The 17052-nt window shown below is 44.9% G+C and overlaps 1 protein-coding gene across 1 annotated transcript in view; it reads right to left on the reverse strand.

Annotated features, from left to right (window-relative positions):
* Positions 1-17052, reverse strand: part of kif26bb (kinesin family member 26Bb) — a 97068-nt gene that overhangs the window by 29177 nt on the left and 50839 nt on the right. Inside the window, exon 5 of the mRNA XM_023806725.2 lies at positions 2649-2832. Within this exon, the coding sequence (XP_023662493.2) occupies positions 2649-2832 (184 nt within the window). The remainder of the gene's footprint in view (positions 1-2648; positions 2833-17052) is intronic.

Consider the following 17052-nt stretch of genomic DNA (forward strand, 5'->3'; position numbering starts at 1 on the left):
CCAAATACCCAGCTCAATCAAGGGCCACAAACCATAAATACATGATGCCTTGCAAAAACCAAAGGGGAGAAACCACGCAAAGAGCAGTGTGGGGCAAGACATCCCATAGTGGTTCAGGTATCTCTGACCTGCAATGCACCAGGATCCTCAAACAGTGCCTGATTCCCAGTGACTGAGTAAGGCTTTGAATCTAATCATTTCTGATCCCCTAAAGGTGGAAAAAATGAAAGGGCCATTGTTCATGCAAGTATTTGGAAGCGATTGTGCCAACTGGTAGATATACATTCATTAACTGGTGGGCATATGGATGTCTCTACCACATCTCACCTAATGAGGCCCGATATACTGCCAGGGAGAATCATTGTTTGTTTCCTCAGTCACCGAATACCGAATGTTTGAAAGAGAGCGGAAAAATGGACGCCCATGAAAGGCGGCAGCCGGGGACGGGCGAGCCAGCGGGGCGATGTAGCGAGGCAGGGTCATTTGTCAAAGAGAAGAAACAGCCAGAGAACATACTGCAGATTTCGCAGCCAACCCCCCCCATGAATCACCGGGGGGGGGGGCACGGATGTCGCAGCTCGCGTGGGGGTTTAAGCCTGCCGCAATGGCGGATTGCCAGGGTTTAGCTGCCCCCCCCCCTCTCTCACCCCTTCCCATCAGCATTACCTCCTCCTGGGTTCACCTAACCGTTTGGGCATTACCTCTAATTCCTTCCTCATGTATGCTGGTGTCCATCCAGCTACCCATCCAGAGATTGACCGAAGAGGCACATAGGACAGGGGATTAGAACGGGCAGCTGAATTAGGGCTCACCGTTAAACATGCTTAAGTAGCCTGAAGTACAGCTTGACATTTACTGAAACTACTCAGAAGGACGCAACCATTTCCTTAGTTGCTCCATAGCCTATTTGTCACGAGTGGGAACATAAACACCATGCTTCTTTTGTGATTTACTGTCTTCATAAACCTTTAACTTACTAAACGTTTTTAAAAAACAGTAAATGGAAAACTACAGTTGCAAAACAAAATCCAGGGCCATACATAAACTTTTTTGTCACTTTTTTCCATTCTTCTGTTGCGCACACACACACACACACACACAAACATGCACAGGTTTGTAATTATATCTTTGTGGGGACTATCCATTCATTTCTATGGGGAAAACTCTACTCCCAAAATGATGACCTTAACCCCTACCCAGCCCTAACCTTAACCATAAGTAACAAAACAAAATACAAGGCTTTTGGAGTTTTTAGTTTTTTTGATTGCATTTACAGATCTTTTTGGGGACTTGAAAAATGGTCCCAACAATGTAAAGTTAAAAGGTTTTTATTACATTGTGGGGGACATTTGGTCCCCACAATGTAATATAAACATAAGCTGCACGCACGCACACACACACGGGCGCACACACATACACACAGTCCATACTGCTGGTAATAATGCACATATTGCAGAATGGCAAATGGCATTTTGAATTCTGATCTGCACCGCCGTCTGACCCAGGGTACACGACCAGCGCTGCTGCAGATACACTGGTGGACAAGGTGACCACCTGTTTCTCCGGTCCCTGTGGTCACTCCCACGCTGTGAAAACCGTTACATACCCTTACTGTAAAAGGTAAATAAACAGGAATTATTTGAAGGAGATTTCAGATTACTGAGAATGGAATAGAAAGAAAAGCAGGCATTGTGATTCCTAGGAGGCCTCGAATGAGATGGAAATAAACTGAACAACCAATTACTAACTTCCCCCCCCCATCCATCCATCAGCTACTTATCCCAGTCCCATCCCAGGCAGCACAGGGCACAAGGCTGGGAAGCACCAAGAACAGGGCGCCAAGGCACAGTCACACTATGGGCAATGTAGAGGCAGTGATTAGCCTAACTGCACGTTACTGGATGGAACTCATATGCATAGGCAGGAACCCAGGAACTGCAATGCAACAGTGCGACCCACTGAGCCATTGTACTGTCACAGTGATCCGTAAGCAGAAAGAAAACACCAAACTGCACAAAAAGGAAAGTGGGCCTGGTTACTTCTGGGTAAGGAAAGTGGGCCTGGTTACTTTTGGGTAAGGAAAGTGGGCCTGACTACTTTTGAGTAAAGAAAGTGGGCCTGGTTACTTTTGGGTAAAGAAAGTGGGCCTGGTTACTTTTGGGTAAGGAAAGTGGGCCTGGTTACTTTTGGGTAAGGAAATTGGGTCTGGTTACTTCTGGGTAAGGAAAGTGGGCCTGGTTACTTTTGGGTAAGGAAAGTGGGCCTGGTTACTTTTGGGTAAGGAAAGTGGGCCTGGTTACTTTTGGGTAAGGAAAGTGGGCCTGGTTACTTTGGGGTAAGGAAAGTGGGCCTGGTTACTTTGGGGTAAGGAAAGTGGGCCTGGTTACTTTGGGGTAAGGAAAGTGGGCCTGGTTACTTTTGGGTAAGGAAAGTGTGCCTGGTTACTTTTGGATAAGGAAAGTGGGCCTGGTTACTTTTGGGTAAGGAAAGTGTGCCTGGTTTCTTTTGGGTAAGGAAAGTGTGCCTGGTTACTTCTGGGTAAGGAAAGTGGCCCCCAATAGACTGTAATGACAGTGTATGACGCTAACTGAGCACAGCCACACTTGCTGGGTGAGGGGACAGACAGCCTGAGGGACACGGTGACACACCTTGCCCAGTCCGGGGGTGTCTTTAACCTTGTTGACGGCGCGGAGCAGGCAGGGTGGAGCGGGCGGTGGTGATGTTTGCAGCACTCCACTGAAGTTGGTGGGGAAAGGAGGCGGGTCACACATCGGCGGTGGTGCTGGGTGTGGCTTCTTCTTCTTGGAGGAGAGGTTCAGTTTCTGGGCCGCTCTGTCCAAGAAGAAGAGACAGCTTTCCAATCGAGACAAATAGCAGCGTTTTCTTTATGAACCAGTCAGCTTTTAAAGCTGTTTGCTTAAAAAAGCATTTCCTCTTCAGGGAACCTGTAACATTAATCAAAGATTAACTCATATAATCACATATTTGTGGCTCATCCTCACCGAAACATTATAAATGTCTTAAATACTGAAAACTCTTCCACATAACCTCATGCCAAGAAGCATCTCACACCCTTGATAATTAATAGCTATTTGTTTCACCACAAGTTACACTGAAAGCCACAAAGTCCCTTCAGAGCAGGATAACATGTCCAGGGTTTAAAATTTCAATGAAGTGTTGGGTCTGTGTTGGTGTTCATGCAGAATTCAGTGTCTGTGGCCCCCCAGAGGTGTATCGCACACCCCCCTAAGGTTCCTGTTCTGCTGCTCTACAGTATGCACCTGAACTCATATACAGGTATCCCCTATGTAACGTCCACATGACGTTCTGTAAAACAGGACGTTAAACAATGTGGGCCTTGATTGAATATTGCCACAGTCACTTAGATAGTTTAGGCTACTCTGCCCTGCCGTAGAGTAAGATGCCTTTAATTACTGTATGAAGCAGTGTACATACTTTGCAGATAATGCTGTATTTTAAACATTGTGTATTATTAAAGCACAATATGAAAACATTTAGTACAGTACAATAATTCTTCGAGCAATACTTTACTCAAAGCCATGTTTTAGTAATTTATAAACACATTCATAACAAATAGTAATGCATTCATAAAGCATTATAAACATGGCTACATTTATCAAAAGGCATAACACATTATAGCCATGTTTATTATGCATTATGAAGGTCTCATCTATAATGCACTATAGATACCTTTATAATGCATTATAATAGTAAGTATAAGCATTAAGGATGCTTTGTACTGCATTATAAAGGTACCTATATAGGTGAGAACAAGCTTGGCAGCACAGAGCAGCCACCTGCAGCGGCACCCAGGGAGCTGGAGGTTAAAGTTCTCACTTAAGGGCCAACAGACATAACTATTCAGGTATTTGTTGCACTTGACCTCTAACGGCTTCAACACATAAAGCAAAAAAGCCTAACTGTTTGAGTTCCTCACAATGAGATTAATTTTACAAGCCACTGTAATGTCTGGGGTCCAGTAGATTTAAATGCCCCATAAAACACAATTCAAGAATGCCATCTCACCTCAACTACCCCAGGGATGCAATAATCAGGGATTATGAGGCCTCCAGGACACCAGGAGGAGCCAAAGTAAAAACAAACAGCCAGTGAGCAGAGTCCTTAATAATCAAGTACACTAAAAACCACCTTCTGTCACAACAAATTAGTATAACACTGAGCAGAAAACCATGGTGTAAAATTAAAATAAACACCATCATGGACTGAAGAAAAATGCCACACAATTAAATAAAACACAGTACTTTGCATTTTGTCTTGGCTTGCAAGAGGAGCAAGTCAGATTTTAACAGCACTTCAAAATCCTCTAAACATCTATGACTCTCTCCCCAGGGAGTACATTACTTACAGGGAAGGGGGTGTTTTCTCCTGCCTGCATTTTTAAGACCATATCTAGACTGATCAAATACCCAGCGAGCAACTGCTGGGAATAAAAATCTACTTACAGAAAATGCAGTCAGACTGAAATTGCATTATTCGCTAATTCTGACGTTTTTGGTGAAGGCTTGTCATTTGATTTTCCAATCCAAATTGAAAAAGTTTTATATGCTATTATAAGTTTATTGTTATATCCCAAGCACCTGTGCACTTGCACCTGTGTTCAATTCACAAGTGCCACCATTATGACCCAGCAGAACACTAGATAATGGTATAAATGATCAAAGTCCAACTCACAGAATTATGAATGTTGTTTAATAAATCTAGTTATAAAGATTTTTTGATATTCAAATAACTTCTAAATCAAAGCAAGATATTTAGACTTTTCAAAGAAGAATCAAGATTCTCTGATTTCCGCAGAAGAAAAGATTTGAAGCATCCATCCCTGTAGAGGTAGCAGGGTTTGCAGGAAACCACCTAAAGAAGCTTCCAGAGCCCCAGGAAGCTGTGAAATATAAAACACGGTAATTATGGCAGCACTCATTCATTTCTGCAAAACTAGGGTGTCATTCACTCATTTAAAAGGAGGCCTCCTGGGTTTCACCCTAACCAAAGAGTTCTCACTTTTAGTGATTTTTCTGAGGACATCTCATGTTTCCCTTAATGCTCACATAAGCTCCACCCACGAGCTGCTAATTTTTATTAATATCGCCCTCAGTATGTAAAAACGTCTGTTCCTGCAAAGCAATACCACTGCACCTCACCATTGGCATTACGGTGAAGTCAACAAAAGGTAAACTATATTAAACGTTAAGCATCGTTATCATTACATTATGGTTACATTTCACATCTTTATCTTCTTATATAGATATTAATAAGACTGCAATACAGTAAAAATACTCTCAGCCTGTTTCTCCATTTCAAAAAAGCAAAACAGCCAGGCTTCTATACCCAGGAAACACATAAAATGTATGAATGCCATGATTGTCAAAAGCAGACCAAGTGCTTTCCAAGGAACAGACAGCAGCTCTCCTATGTGTCGCCTACTCCTAGTAGTGACATGGAGTTTACCCTGATGTCACAAACATCCGATCTCCAAAGGCTGAATCTGGAGATGCTCTTGAGCTGAACCATGAATCCAAAGACTCCAGACATTTTTTCATCCTTCCGTGAGCTGCTACGTTCCCTCCTTCCCGCTTCTGAATAGATGGCGACGGCCCTCAACAGGTAGCTGTTATGCAGGATTGCGTCAGCCGTACCTGGGCAACTGGTCTGCCAGCGCCTGCCTGCCAGCCCCCACCCAGGGGCCGGATTACTGCACTGCGGGTAGAAGAGTGGGCGCAGCGGTGACAGGGCCACGTGCGGAGATCAAAGAACGGGCGAGGGACGGACACCAATGGGCGGAGGAAGCGAAGGCCGGGACACTGATGGAATGCAGAGCTCACAGTTCTTGCCCTCCCTTTCCACTCCACTTCTTTCGTTTTTTTTCCATCTCTCTTTCCAGTTTCTGGTCTTTATTAACCTTCTCTTTAAGGTGACCCTTCTGTGAGGGAGAAAAACACGCCACTCTGTGACAAGTCACCATGGATTCTTTCAGGTGCGGGAGACAACAGACAAAAAAAAGAACAGGTACTGAGAGCCGCCACTGGGACGTAAATGTTAAGATGTGACTGTAGGAAAAGTCATGTCATTGTCCCTTTGTTTGGCCCAGGAGGCAGACCCTGTCAAACGCTCTTGTGGACCTTGAACGTCTCAAGGACATGTAGCTAAATTCTGCAAGAGTCCAGTGCCACCTTAACCGAAGGTGGTCCTTCAGCTGGGATGCCGCCCAGAAACATCAGCTCATAGAAGAGGCCAGAGTGTGATGTAATTAATTTCTCTCCACAGGAAAAAAAAAAAAAACAGTTCTGGCAAATTTATTTTGCCCAAAGAGAACAAATTGAAAATATTTTGAGATTAATCTTCTGTCCTGATAACATCCGTATCAGAATGGTTCATAATTCCACAGCTTTGAAGCTATTTTTAATAGATAAATGAAGAAAAAATATCTTACTCGTGTTAAAAATAGCAGTGGACAAAAAAATTGTGTCTGGACACATCTACTAAAAATAATTTTTCAGAAGGATAATGACCCAAAGCACACCTCGAGATTATGTAAATACTGTATTATCTTGTGAAAGAGATGGAATACCTTGACAGACGACCTGACCTGGCCCCCACAACCCCCCAACCAAAACCCTATAGAGCTGCTTTGGGATGAGTTGGATCGAAGAGTAAGAGTAAGGTGTCCAACTTATGCCTAGAACTTTTGGAAACTCCTTCAGGGCTGTTGGAGAAGCATTCCAGGTGGCTACATCTGGAAAATGATTAAAAAATATGTCAGGAGTCTGCAGTGCCGTCACTGAAGCAAAAGGGGCTATTTGGAGAGTCTAAAATTTGAGAACATTTTGAGATGTTGAACACTTCTCTTGGCCATTGCAATTCTTATGTATTACTTCATTACCTTTTACTACAGGATGGATAACATAGCCAAAATAGAGACAAATGCATTAAAAGCAGATCTCTCCAGTCTTTTGACTGGTACTGTATAACAAGAGTGGCTGGTTTGGATTTTTCTTTTCATTGTCAACACCTACAGTATAAAGACTTTCACCACGTTCTTACTGTTCTCGCTTCCCTTCGGATCCCAACCGCCATATCAGTCAGTGTGTCCATCTGAAACTGTCTCAGCAACATGACTCTTTATTATGGCTCCGCAGCATCATAATAGCATTATCCATCACTGCTGCCAATCGTCACTCGAAACGCCGGAGGCACTCTGACAGTTACCTCATAAGTCATGTAGTACATTCATGCTAGTGTGTTTGCAGTGGCTTGGCCAGACTGACTATGGTCAGAACTGCTGCACATTTATTAAAAACCAAACGTACGGCCCTAATGACAGGCATGTTATTTACTCAACTCCAGCTTGCACGGCATGGTGAAAATCACTCACTAATGTTATATTACATATAACGCACAACCGCTTCTTTTAAACAGTCAAAAAGCATTATCATTATGAACTTTGTTAATGAATTCAGAGTTATGATAATTTTAAAGGCTTAGATTGAAAAATATTATTATATAGGAATGTATTTATTTCTTCAGAGTTTTGCTATGAGTTTTGACAGTTTTCCTAACTTAGCAGTTAGCAAACTTTTGCCAAAGTTTTGCCAAGTTGAATGCATTCTCAAATCACAGGAAGACAGCCGGACGTCACGGAGAAACAGGTAGAGACTGACTGACACTGAAGCATATCACACAGTCGCGGTGGGGGGGCCTGACACCCGGCACCTTGTTAGCTAGACACAAGTGGCCACCTGCCGGAGCTCCCCAGGTCACACTGTGACAGAGCCGAACTCCCAGAAACACAAGACACACCCCCCAGGCAGAGGCGTTTCTAGGGACTCTGGGGGCCCCAGGCAAAAAAACCATGGGGCCCTTCCATCACGCCCCTCCTGACAAGGAATTATTTTAGCGTGAAGCCTAAATTAGTAATATCAACAAAGACAATTTAATAAACACAATTCCTTAATTTTCACTTTACTATAAAAAACAGAATATACAAATAGAGCAGATTTGCTGCTGCATGCACCAGCTCGGGGACCCCGGGCCATTGCCTGCCTTGCCTGTCCTGTCCCTGCCTCTCTGCCCCCAGGAACACAAGCCGTGACTCCCATGGAGATGTTCAGCAGGCTGGCTGACTGAGCCTCATCGCCGCTGGAGGCCTACAGACCCTCCGCTGCTCATCCTGCCACCTCAGATCAGCTGTGGATCAGCTGTATTCTCAGTCATTAGCAGTTGATGGAGGCCATGAGCTTGGCAGGCGCATGTCAAAGAGCGTCCTAAGCTGCCCTCACATAAAAGACGTATCTGTCAGTTTGGCTCTTACAAAAACGTTCAGTCTTTTAGAACTAAGACTAATATAACGCCTAATATAAATGACCACCACGCATGACAACATGGGGCTGATTCAAGTTTATACATAAAATGTTGTAGGAAAAACTAAGAACATGACTACGATCATAAAAAGACGTAGCCATTAAAACCTTGCACATCCTGACACACATATAAATACACATTCCCTCTCTCTGTAGCAGAGCACCCAGCTGACCCTGTTTTAGCCATAAATGGGCGAACAGCCCGATGAGACTCAGCGGCATTTCATGAGCTGCGCCTTTTGCCTGTCAGGGGATGATGATTAATTGCTACAGACCTGTGGCTGCTGAAACTCAGGCCTGTCCCATTAACACTACAGTCTATAAGGAGGCGAGCCTGACATCAGGGACATAGACACATTAGGCTGGGAGTGTGAAGGACATAACATGCTGTATGTAGAGCATGTCGAGCTCCCTCTGTAGTGAGCATTGAATAAACTAGTGCACTTCAGCTTACATCCATCTTCCACAGGCACTTATCCTATTTAGGGTCGCAGGGGATCCAGAGCTTATGGGCACAAGGCCAGAAACAAGCCAGGATGGGGCACCAACCCATCACGGGGCACAATCACACACCAGTTACTCACACAGGCACATCTACTGCCTGTCTGGTAACTCCAATGAAGCTCGGCATGTTTCAGGACTGTGGGGGGAAACCCCAGAAGAACACGGGGAGAACATGCAAACTCCACACACATGGAGCCATGGCAGATACTCAAACCCTGGTCCCAGAGGCTGGAGGCAGTAGGGCTAACCAATGCATCACCATGCCACCCCTCTACAGCTTATAAGAAATTTACATTGTCTGGTACTTTCTGAGCTTCCGTGTCCGGTATGAGATCAGTGAAATGACGGAAAAGTGAGAGAGTTACAGCCGGAGTATGTGACTCAACATCCAATAAAATGTATTAGTGAGGGCTGCATGTAAATGAGAGCTTCTGATTAATTCATTACTGGTAAAACCTGCCGACTGCACTGCAATAGCATAATCAAGATAAGGCCACAGCAGCAGACCAGGAGTAACTGGGGAAATCTGAGAGCGTATGTGGGGCATCGTGATCCTGGTGGCGGAAAGACACCTTCTGTCATTCCCACAATGCACCAGGCAGCGGGGAAACTCATTTCCCCTTCACCTTAACCCGGGATAAGGGGACCTCTGTAATGGCATTTAAAGCCAACATGTTGGGGATCGGGCAAAATAATTAGCCATCGCAAAAATACTGCCGATTTATATTAAAGTCTCTCTCATTGTTTTTCAGGTCAATGTGTAAAGGACAATAGACATTTCATTTGTAAACATACCAATTTGAAATGATGTAAAATTACTAAAAGAATACAGCTGGTGATTAAAGCAAGAAAAAAGTGATATTCTTGCCAATTTATCGGTCATCCATTTTCTATACCTACTTGTCATATGCAGGTGTCCAGAGCCTACTGGTACAAGGCAAGGAACAACCCAGGATGGGGCACCAACCCATCACAAGGATAATTTGGTAACTCCGGCTCGCCTTAATATGTGTTTTGGACTGTGGGCGGAAACTGAAGAAACCCCACAACAACACAAGGAGAGTATGAATGCGACACATGACAGTAACTCAAACCCAGGTCCCGGTGCCACCCACCATTTCACTATTCTGTTGCATAACCAATGACTTTCTAAACAATATCTCTCTCTGACATTACCACAACATCACATCCAATCTAAATCTTGTTCTGTACTCTGAATATTTATGACCTTGAGTGCTATGAAAATAAAAGTAAAATAATCACCAGGGTTTCTGCGAGACTGTTAAGTTTAGATCGTGCTCCTACCTGCCAAGAAATGAAACACAAAATGCTCATTTAATTTTCTACAGAAACCTGTATTGAGTGTATGAAGGAACTCGTTTGAAGGAAAGGGAAAGTCACAACAGCAGCGCTTTCATGATCTGCAGAGACGAAATCTGTGCTGTGGCACATTTGCCAGGGGACAGCAAAAGATCAGCGGTTCTGCCGCTTGGAAGTGGAGCGTGTCGATTGTCTCACAGGAAAAGCCAGGCGTGATTCGTCAAGGCATAGTCTGTTTCTTTCCATGCACACTCTGTGATGTTTTACAGTGCAGCTCTTGTACTGGAACACTGTTAAGTGGTGCCAAACAGCAGGAATGCACTAATGACAAGGCTCACGCCTTTCCCACACCGAGACTTATGACAAGACTGACCTTCCGCACTTGCACTGAACATTCATAAATGCACCACTGTACACATTCTGTCACCCTGCCAGAATCGACATTACCGAACTCCTTTTTAGGATGTAGGTATACCTAGATCCGTCTCATTGCATTACCGTTAATGTTGACTGAAGCTTAGAAGTGCTTCAGCTCCTTTTTCACTTTTGTAGGGAAACTATGTGCATTAACTCTGACAGCATCGCATAAACTTCATGCAAGGAAATCACACTGCAGCATTTGTTCTTTGTAATGCGTTTGAGCGACAGGCCATGAAGGGACTGAAGTTATATTTAGGGAATCATTGATTGCTGCTCTCATTGCCTGAATCATGCTTTCTGTGCACATGCCAAATAAGCTCATAAGCTAATTGCTTTTAATTTAGAGTGCCACCCCTTAGTATTAGAGAGTAAGCCAATCTCCATTACTGTTTAACCCACCCCAAAACACACTTTTGTCTCAATTCCTATTCAGCAAATGACTATCTAGGGGCAACTGGATGGTAGGGTGCATTGATTAATTTCTCCGGCCCAACATTTAGAAACCTGGCGGTAATTAATTGTACAAATCAAAAAGATTTTCCCTATGCTATTTGCTTGGAATCGCCACCGAGAAAAAGTGGTCACATGATCTCTAAGTCTCACATAATTTTAATTATTATTCTAAGATGTATTGCTGTATGTCTGGAATACAGCCAATTTTATATCCTAAGTAGGACTGGCTCTGAATTTCCATGACCCTATCTGGACAAGCAATTAGATGGATGAGTGTATGCAGTTTATATCTGGTACTCAGGTCTAAAGCAAGGATATTGCGTGTTTTTGATTAACATTTTTTTTCGCCAGTTAAGTCTTTTCATTTTGCCTGACTTCTCATCCAGCAGAGGGTCATAGCAAGCCTGAAGTGTAGGGCAAGAGGCCAGGGAAGGACCTGGACTGGATGCCAGTGTCACACCATGGGCAAGGTAGGGCTACCATTTCACCTCACTGCATGTTTTTGGAGAGCAGGAAGATTACAACAGAGGGAGGAGATGAACGCTTCATCAGCAGAAGCTGGGGCAAGATTAGAGCTCCCACGCCAGGACCTAAGGGGAACAGTGCCACCCACACCACGTCAGTGCAGTCGATTCCAGCCCAGTTTTTCATGACAGTGGATGGCAGCTGAACTCTAAGGGGGCTGATGATAGTTAGACGTCTTGCTCCAGAGCCATTTAGTGTCACTGCATATCTCACATGTGCTGGATGCAGTGCAAATGCACTATCCGGAGCCCACCTACACAAGCCCCGCCCTCAAACCTGTGAGAAACCACCCCGTTATACCCAACGGCACGGGAGCCAACGGGTATAGTGTCACACGCGGTTCATATGGGTGCTTTTGAAGTCATTTGCTCTCTGCAGTGATGCGAGCGAGCCTGGGCGATGGCACCTCCCGCTGCGTGCGTGATTAAGCTCACCGCGGCCGCAGAGCTCTGTCTCAGGCTCCGCCCCTTGCCGCCGGTGTGAGTAAAGCACACTGCAGCATCACGTTAGACTGTCTCCGGGAGCCAGTGATAGATTACAGGGTAGAATCGCGTCCTCAAAGGCTGCCCCAGCTGTTGCCCGCACTCTTCTCCTGGGCCCGGTGAAATTCCAGTGGTGCAGCTGGCAGCTGCCCCCCCCCCCCTCCTGTGCCCCCCCCCTTCCATCCACCCCATCCGCACCCTGGGGGAAATATTTGTGGAATAAATCAGCCTCACTCTTTTTTTGCAATGCAATATTCCAAGCATAGACACAGCTAACGAAGCCCCCCCCCCCCAAACATGCACCCTGGGTCACACCGCTGATCCCACAGCGGGGTGTTTCATGCGTGCCTGCAGTCGGGAGGGAGGTTGGTATAGTTGCAGTGCCATTTTTGGGGAGTGGAAGAAAAGGGAAGTATTGTGGGAGCACGGATGTAGTTCGGTGGGGGGGGGTTTCGCAGATTGGATTTCGCGTTAGTGATAAAGGAAATCCAGACAGGCTTATAATAGCTGATATAACATGCAGGGAGCAGCTACTGAGGCTCAGCTAATAAGCTACATGACTGCAGTTCCTGCCTGGGTGCCCAAATCCATCCATGTCATTATAGTCATAAGCCCCCCCCCCCCCCCCCACACACACACACACACACACACACACATACACACAGGGGCACTCCCTCCATCCTCCCCACGCCTGAAAAAGGGGGAGAACAGTCCCTGTGGCAGATATAAGATGAGCCAGCCCAGTGTATGAACTATACAGACAGTACCTTACGCTGGCGGGGGAGGCTGCGGACCCCCAGACATGTGATAAAAACACGGAAAACAGGGAGCGTTCCTCTCCACCCGCGGGGTCCTGCCCCTCTTAGTGCCCTGGGTCCCTTCTGCTCCTACGCTTTTCGCACATCGGTGGTGAAAATACCCCCCCCACTCCCCACCAGATTCTCACACATGCTCCTGTTTGTGCCCATTCAGCCGCTGAGTGGCAGTGAGTGGGGGGGGGGGGCCGTAACAGGGCATACGATCCAGGGCGAGCTGTCAGGGAGGAGTGGGGGGCGCTGATGGGGTGGTGACTGGAGAGGGTCGTGCAGAGATGTGTCTGTGATCCTTTAGAGGCCCTGCAGGCTCCTGGCTGATATCAGTACGAGTGACCGGGGGGGATCAGCTCATTACAGGCCACACATTGCTGAGCAGTGCCCAGGAACTGACACCTCCAGCAGCTTCAGGCTGACTGAACCACAATTATATCATTTTCTAGGGCACTAAACATTAACATTTCATGAATTTTGTCCAACACTTACTTATTAACCAATACGTACCAATATGAAAAACATTACACATCAATAATTTCTCTATAATTATCATATAAATAATGTATAGTAGCTCACGGGTAATATTTCTGCAGTATTTCATTCTTTCATTCACATAAGCGTAACAAATAACATCATTTGCATAGGCTGCCTGTTGCCCGAGATGAAGCTAGAAAGCTCAGTGTTTGTAGAATCGATGTCGCCTGAAAATATGGGTTTACAGTAAGTCAAATCCGTGCAATTAGGGAGGAAGTGAGCAGGAAATATATGATACAGAGAAAGCCAGGCTGAAAAAAACAGCAAATCTCCAAAGGCGTGTGATATCTCTGTCTCACGGAGTGACAGCCATGAATATTAGAATGTGTTTTAGAAGTGACAGGAAGCAGAAAGCTAATTGTTTACACTATCTTATAAAGTAATTTTAGTTAAACTGACATGTTGTGCTAAAGTAAATTTCAAAATTTAATAAGTATTAATGTTCATAATAGTTATCTAAATGACTGATGTGAATCCAACAGCAACAGGAATTTTTATAATTAAAGCTTGACAGGCATATTTAAAAAAAAAGAGAGAACAAGTGTCAGGCAATATTTCTACGGCCTAATTGGCAACAGGTTTAGAGACAAAGCTGTTCTTATGTTGACCACTTGGTTCCACAGCAGTAGGCTGGACTCAGGCATCCATCTTGCTAACAAGTTGGAAGCCAAGTTATGGGCAGGAGGCAACAGCCATAGATCAGCAGATATACACACATACGTACTTGAATAAAATGTTAGTGTTTTATAGTTTCTATTTTTAATGAATCCCGTGTTTATTAAACCAGCATGCTTGATTACATGTGGCGGTTAAGTACAGCACCCACCTTACAAGGGTCTGCTTAATTAATCCAGAGAAAGCATGAAATCAAAAGCCTTCCTTCCCGGTCGCGTTGAACCTGCCCGGTCATGACTGCTGTTTGACCAAGTGCTACTCAAAGGCCCGTTTCATCTGACTACTAAAGAGAAAGTGCCTTTTGTTGTGAGTAATGACAGAAAAGGAGGTTCAGAATGACAGTTCCCTGGGCGGAGTGAGAGAAAAGGCCAGGGTGCATACGCGCTGCAGAGCAGGGAGAAGCCGGGGTGACGGCAAAGCCTTTCATGGGGCCCCCGACGCGGAATAAGGAGGGGACACTAGGGAACACTCTAGCGAATAAGGAGGGAACACTAGTGAACACGATACGGAATAAGGAAGGAACACTATAGGGAATAAGGAAGGAACATTAGGGAACGCTATAGGGAATAAGGAGGGAACACTATAGGGAATAAGGAGGGAACATTAGGGAACGCTATAGGGAATAAGGCGGGAATGCTATAGGGAATAAGGAGGGAACACTAATGAACATGATAGGGAATAAGGAAGGAACACTATAGGGAATAAGGAGGGAACACTATAGGGAATAAGGAGGGAATAAGGAGGGAACATTAGGGAACGCTATAGGGAATAAGGCGGGAATGCTATAGGGAATAAGGAGGGAACACTAATGAACACGATAGGGAATAAGGAAGGAACACTATAGGGAATAAGGAGGGAACACTAATGAACACGATAGGGAATAAGGAAGGAACACTATAGGGAATAAGGAAGGAACACTATAGGGAATAAGGAGGGAATACTATAGGGAATAAGGAGGGAACACTATAGGGAATAAGGAAGGAACATTAGGAAACACTGTAGGGAATAAGGCGGGAATACTAGGGAACGCTATAGGGAATAAGGAGGGAACATTAGAGAACACTCTAGGGAATAAGGAGGGAACACTCTGCAATAAAGAGGGAACACTAGAGAAAGAGCAGCTCAGTCGAGGAATGGAGCTGTGAGAGAACATGGGAGATTTGCTTCACCTTAAGCTGAGCAGATGATAAAATCTGGACAGCAGCCTCATAAATGGAGGGGGTGGGTTTCAGAAAGCAAATTGCTGTCCTCATAAATCTCCCCAGGAGATGTCTGAGCAAGTGAGTGTCCGAGGACGCAGGCACCCGCGGGCAAGGCAGGAATGCGGACCAGGTGTGTGAGCGGGAGGGCACAGGAAGCAGGCGCCTCACCTTTGGGCTCACGGGACGCGTCCCTGTCTCCACACCCCTCAGAGTGAGGCAAACGCAGTGCAGGGAAAGATGGTGGCCGTACATCTATACACTGTGCTGTCCTTGGCTTCAACTCCAGCTGATGGACGCTTGTTGAATAGCCCTCAAGAATACATGTCTACATCGACTTGGGGGGAAATTCTGCGCACATCTCATATGCTGAATAAGGGGTTTGGATACACATTTCTGTAAATTAATCATATATGCATTCACTCAGCATAAATAACCATAGTAAATGACCAAAGTGATTAGTTCACAGTATGTTAAAGCTTCGGCTGCTGTGCTACATACATACATACATGGCCGGTCATTACTATAGGTGACATAAACAGCCCCCTAGGGCACCATCGTCTGAGGGGGCGCCGTCTTGCCAGCCAGTTTCACTTTGACTCGGATGGGGCTGACGCTTGCCTAGAGTGCCACACTAGCTAGTGGTTCTCAATCCTGTTCCTGACAGCCCCCCCCCCCACCCCGGAATGATTTAATTCCATCTCTACCTTAATCAGGCTATTATGGTCCTTAATGGGCTGCTAATGAATGTGGCAGGTTGAAAACTTAATGAAGAGTGATTCTAGGGGGCCCCAGGAACTGGATTGGGAACTACCGAGCTAGCATCAGTACTATATATACACCCCCCCCCCCCCATCCAAAATATCCCATGGTTTAAAAACAAGCCGGTTTAGTCTGTGTAACATAATAACGTAATATCATGGCGACAAGAATATGCAAATTTAATACAGTAAAAGGGGTGTGAAACTTACATATAAATATTTGACTATTTCTAATGCATCTCTAGTCATGTTTTTAATAATTTAGAATTTGAAATAAACAATTTTTGTATGTCTGGAGTTCTTTATTGGTGAAATGGATTGCTACTGTGTCCTTATATATTTTTAAATCTTTGTGACCATGCTTGCTAATCTGTCATGCCCTGCTCGTCCGATCCTCCTATGTGCCACGCCCCCTCGTTACCTCGTGTGGAATCCCCGTGTGATCAGCTGTTTCTTGTTGCTGTCATTAGTCCAGTGTATTTAAGTCTGCGTTTAATTATGTTTCCCCAGTCCGGTCATTAATGTTGTAACGTCTGTCCTTTGGTGGTTTATCGTGTTCCTCGTTGTTTCCTAATTAAAGTCCTCGTTCACCTGATTTCCCGGCTCATGTGCTGCTTCCCCACTCCGTGCCCGAGCGTATACCACAACATAATCAGTATTTTTCTTTTGCAATAATAAGCATTAAAAAATAGTCCCATATATCTGTCTTATTTTTAAACAGGCACAGTTACATATGCGCCCATATATAACTCATCTGCTCAGTCATTTATTTATAAAATGGGAGAATCTGTCTTTTGCTGCACATTCTTTAATCATTTGATAGAGACAAATGCATGATCATGACCTATAAACTGAAATAGCCCTGCTGGTATACTATTAAGGACATCCTCAAACTAAAAACCAGTGATTTCAAGCGGAATTGTCATATTCTCACGTGACAAATGAGAGGAAACAACCTTACTCTGTCATCAACA

This window comes from Paramormyrops kingsleyae, chromosome 19, assembly GCF_048594095.1.
Source record: "Paramormyrops kingsleyae isolate MSU_618 chromosome 19, PKINGS_0.4, whole genome shotgun sequence".
NCBI classification, from domain to species: Eukaryota; Metazoa; Chordata; class Actinopteri; order Osteoglossiformes; family Mormyridae; genus Paramormyrops; species Paramormyrops kingsleyae.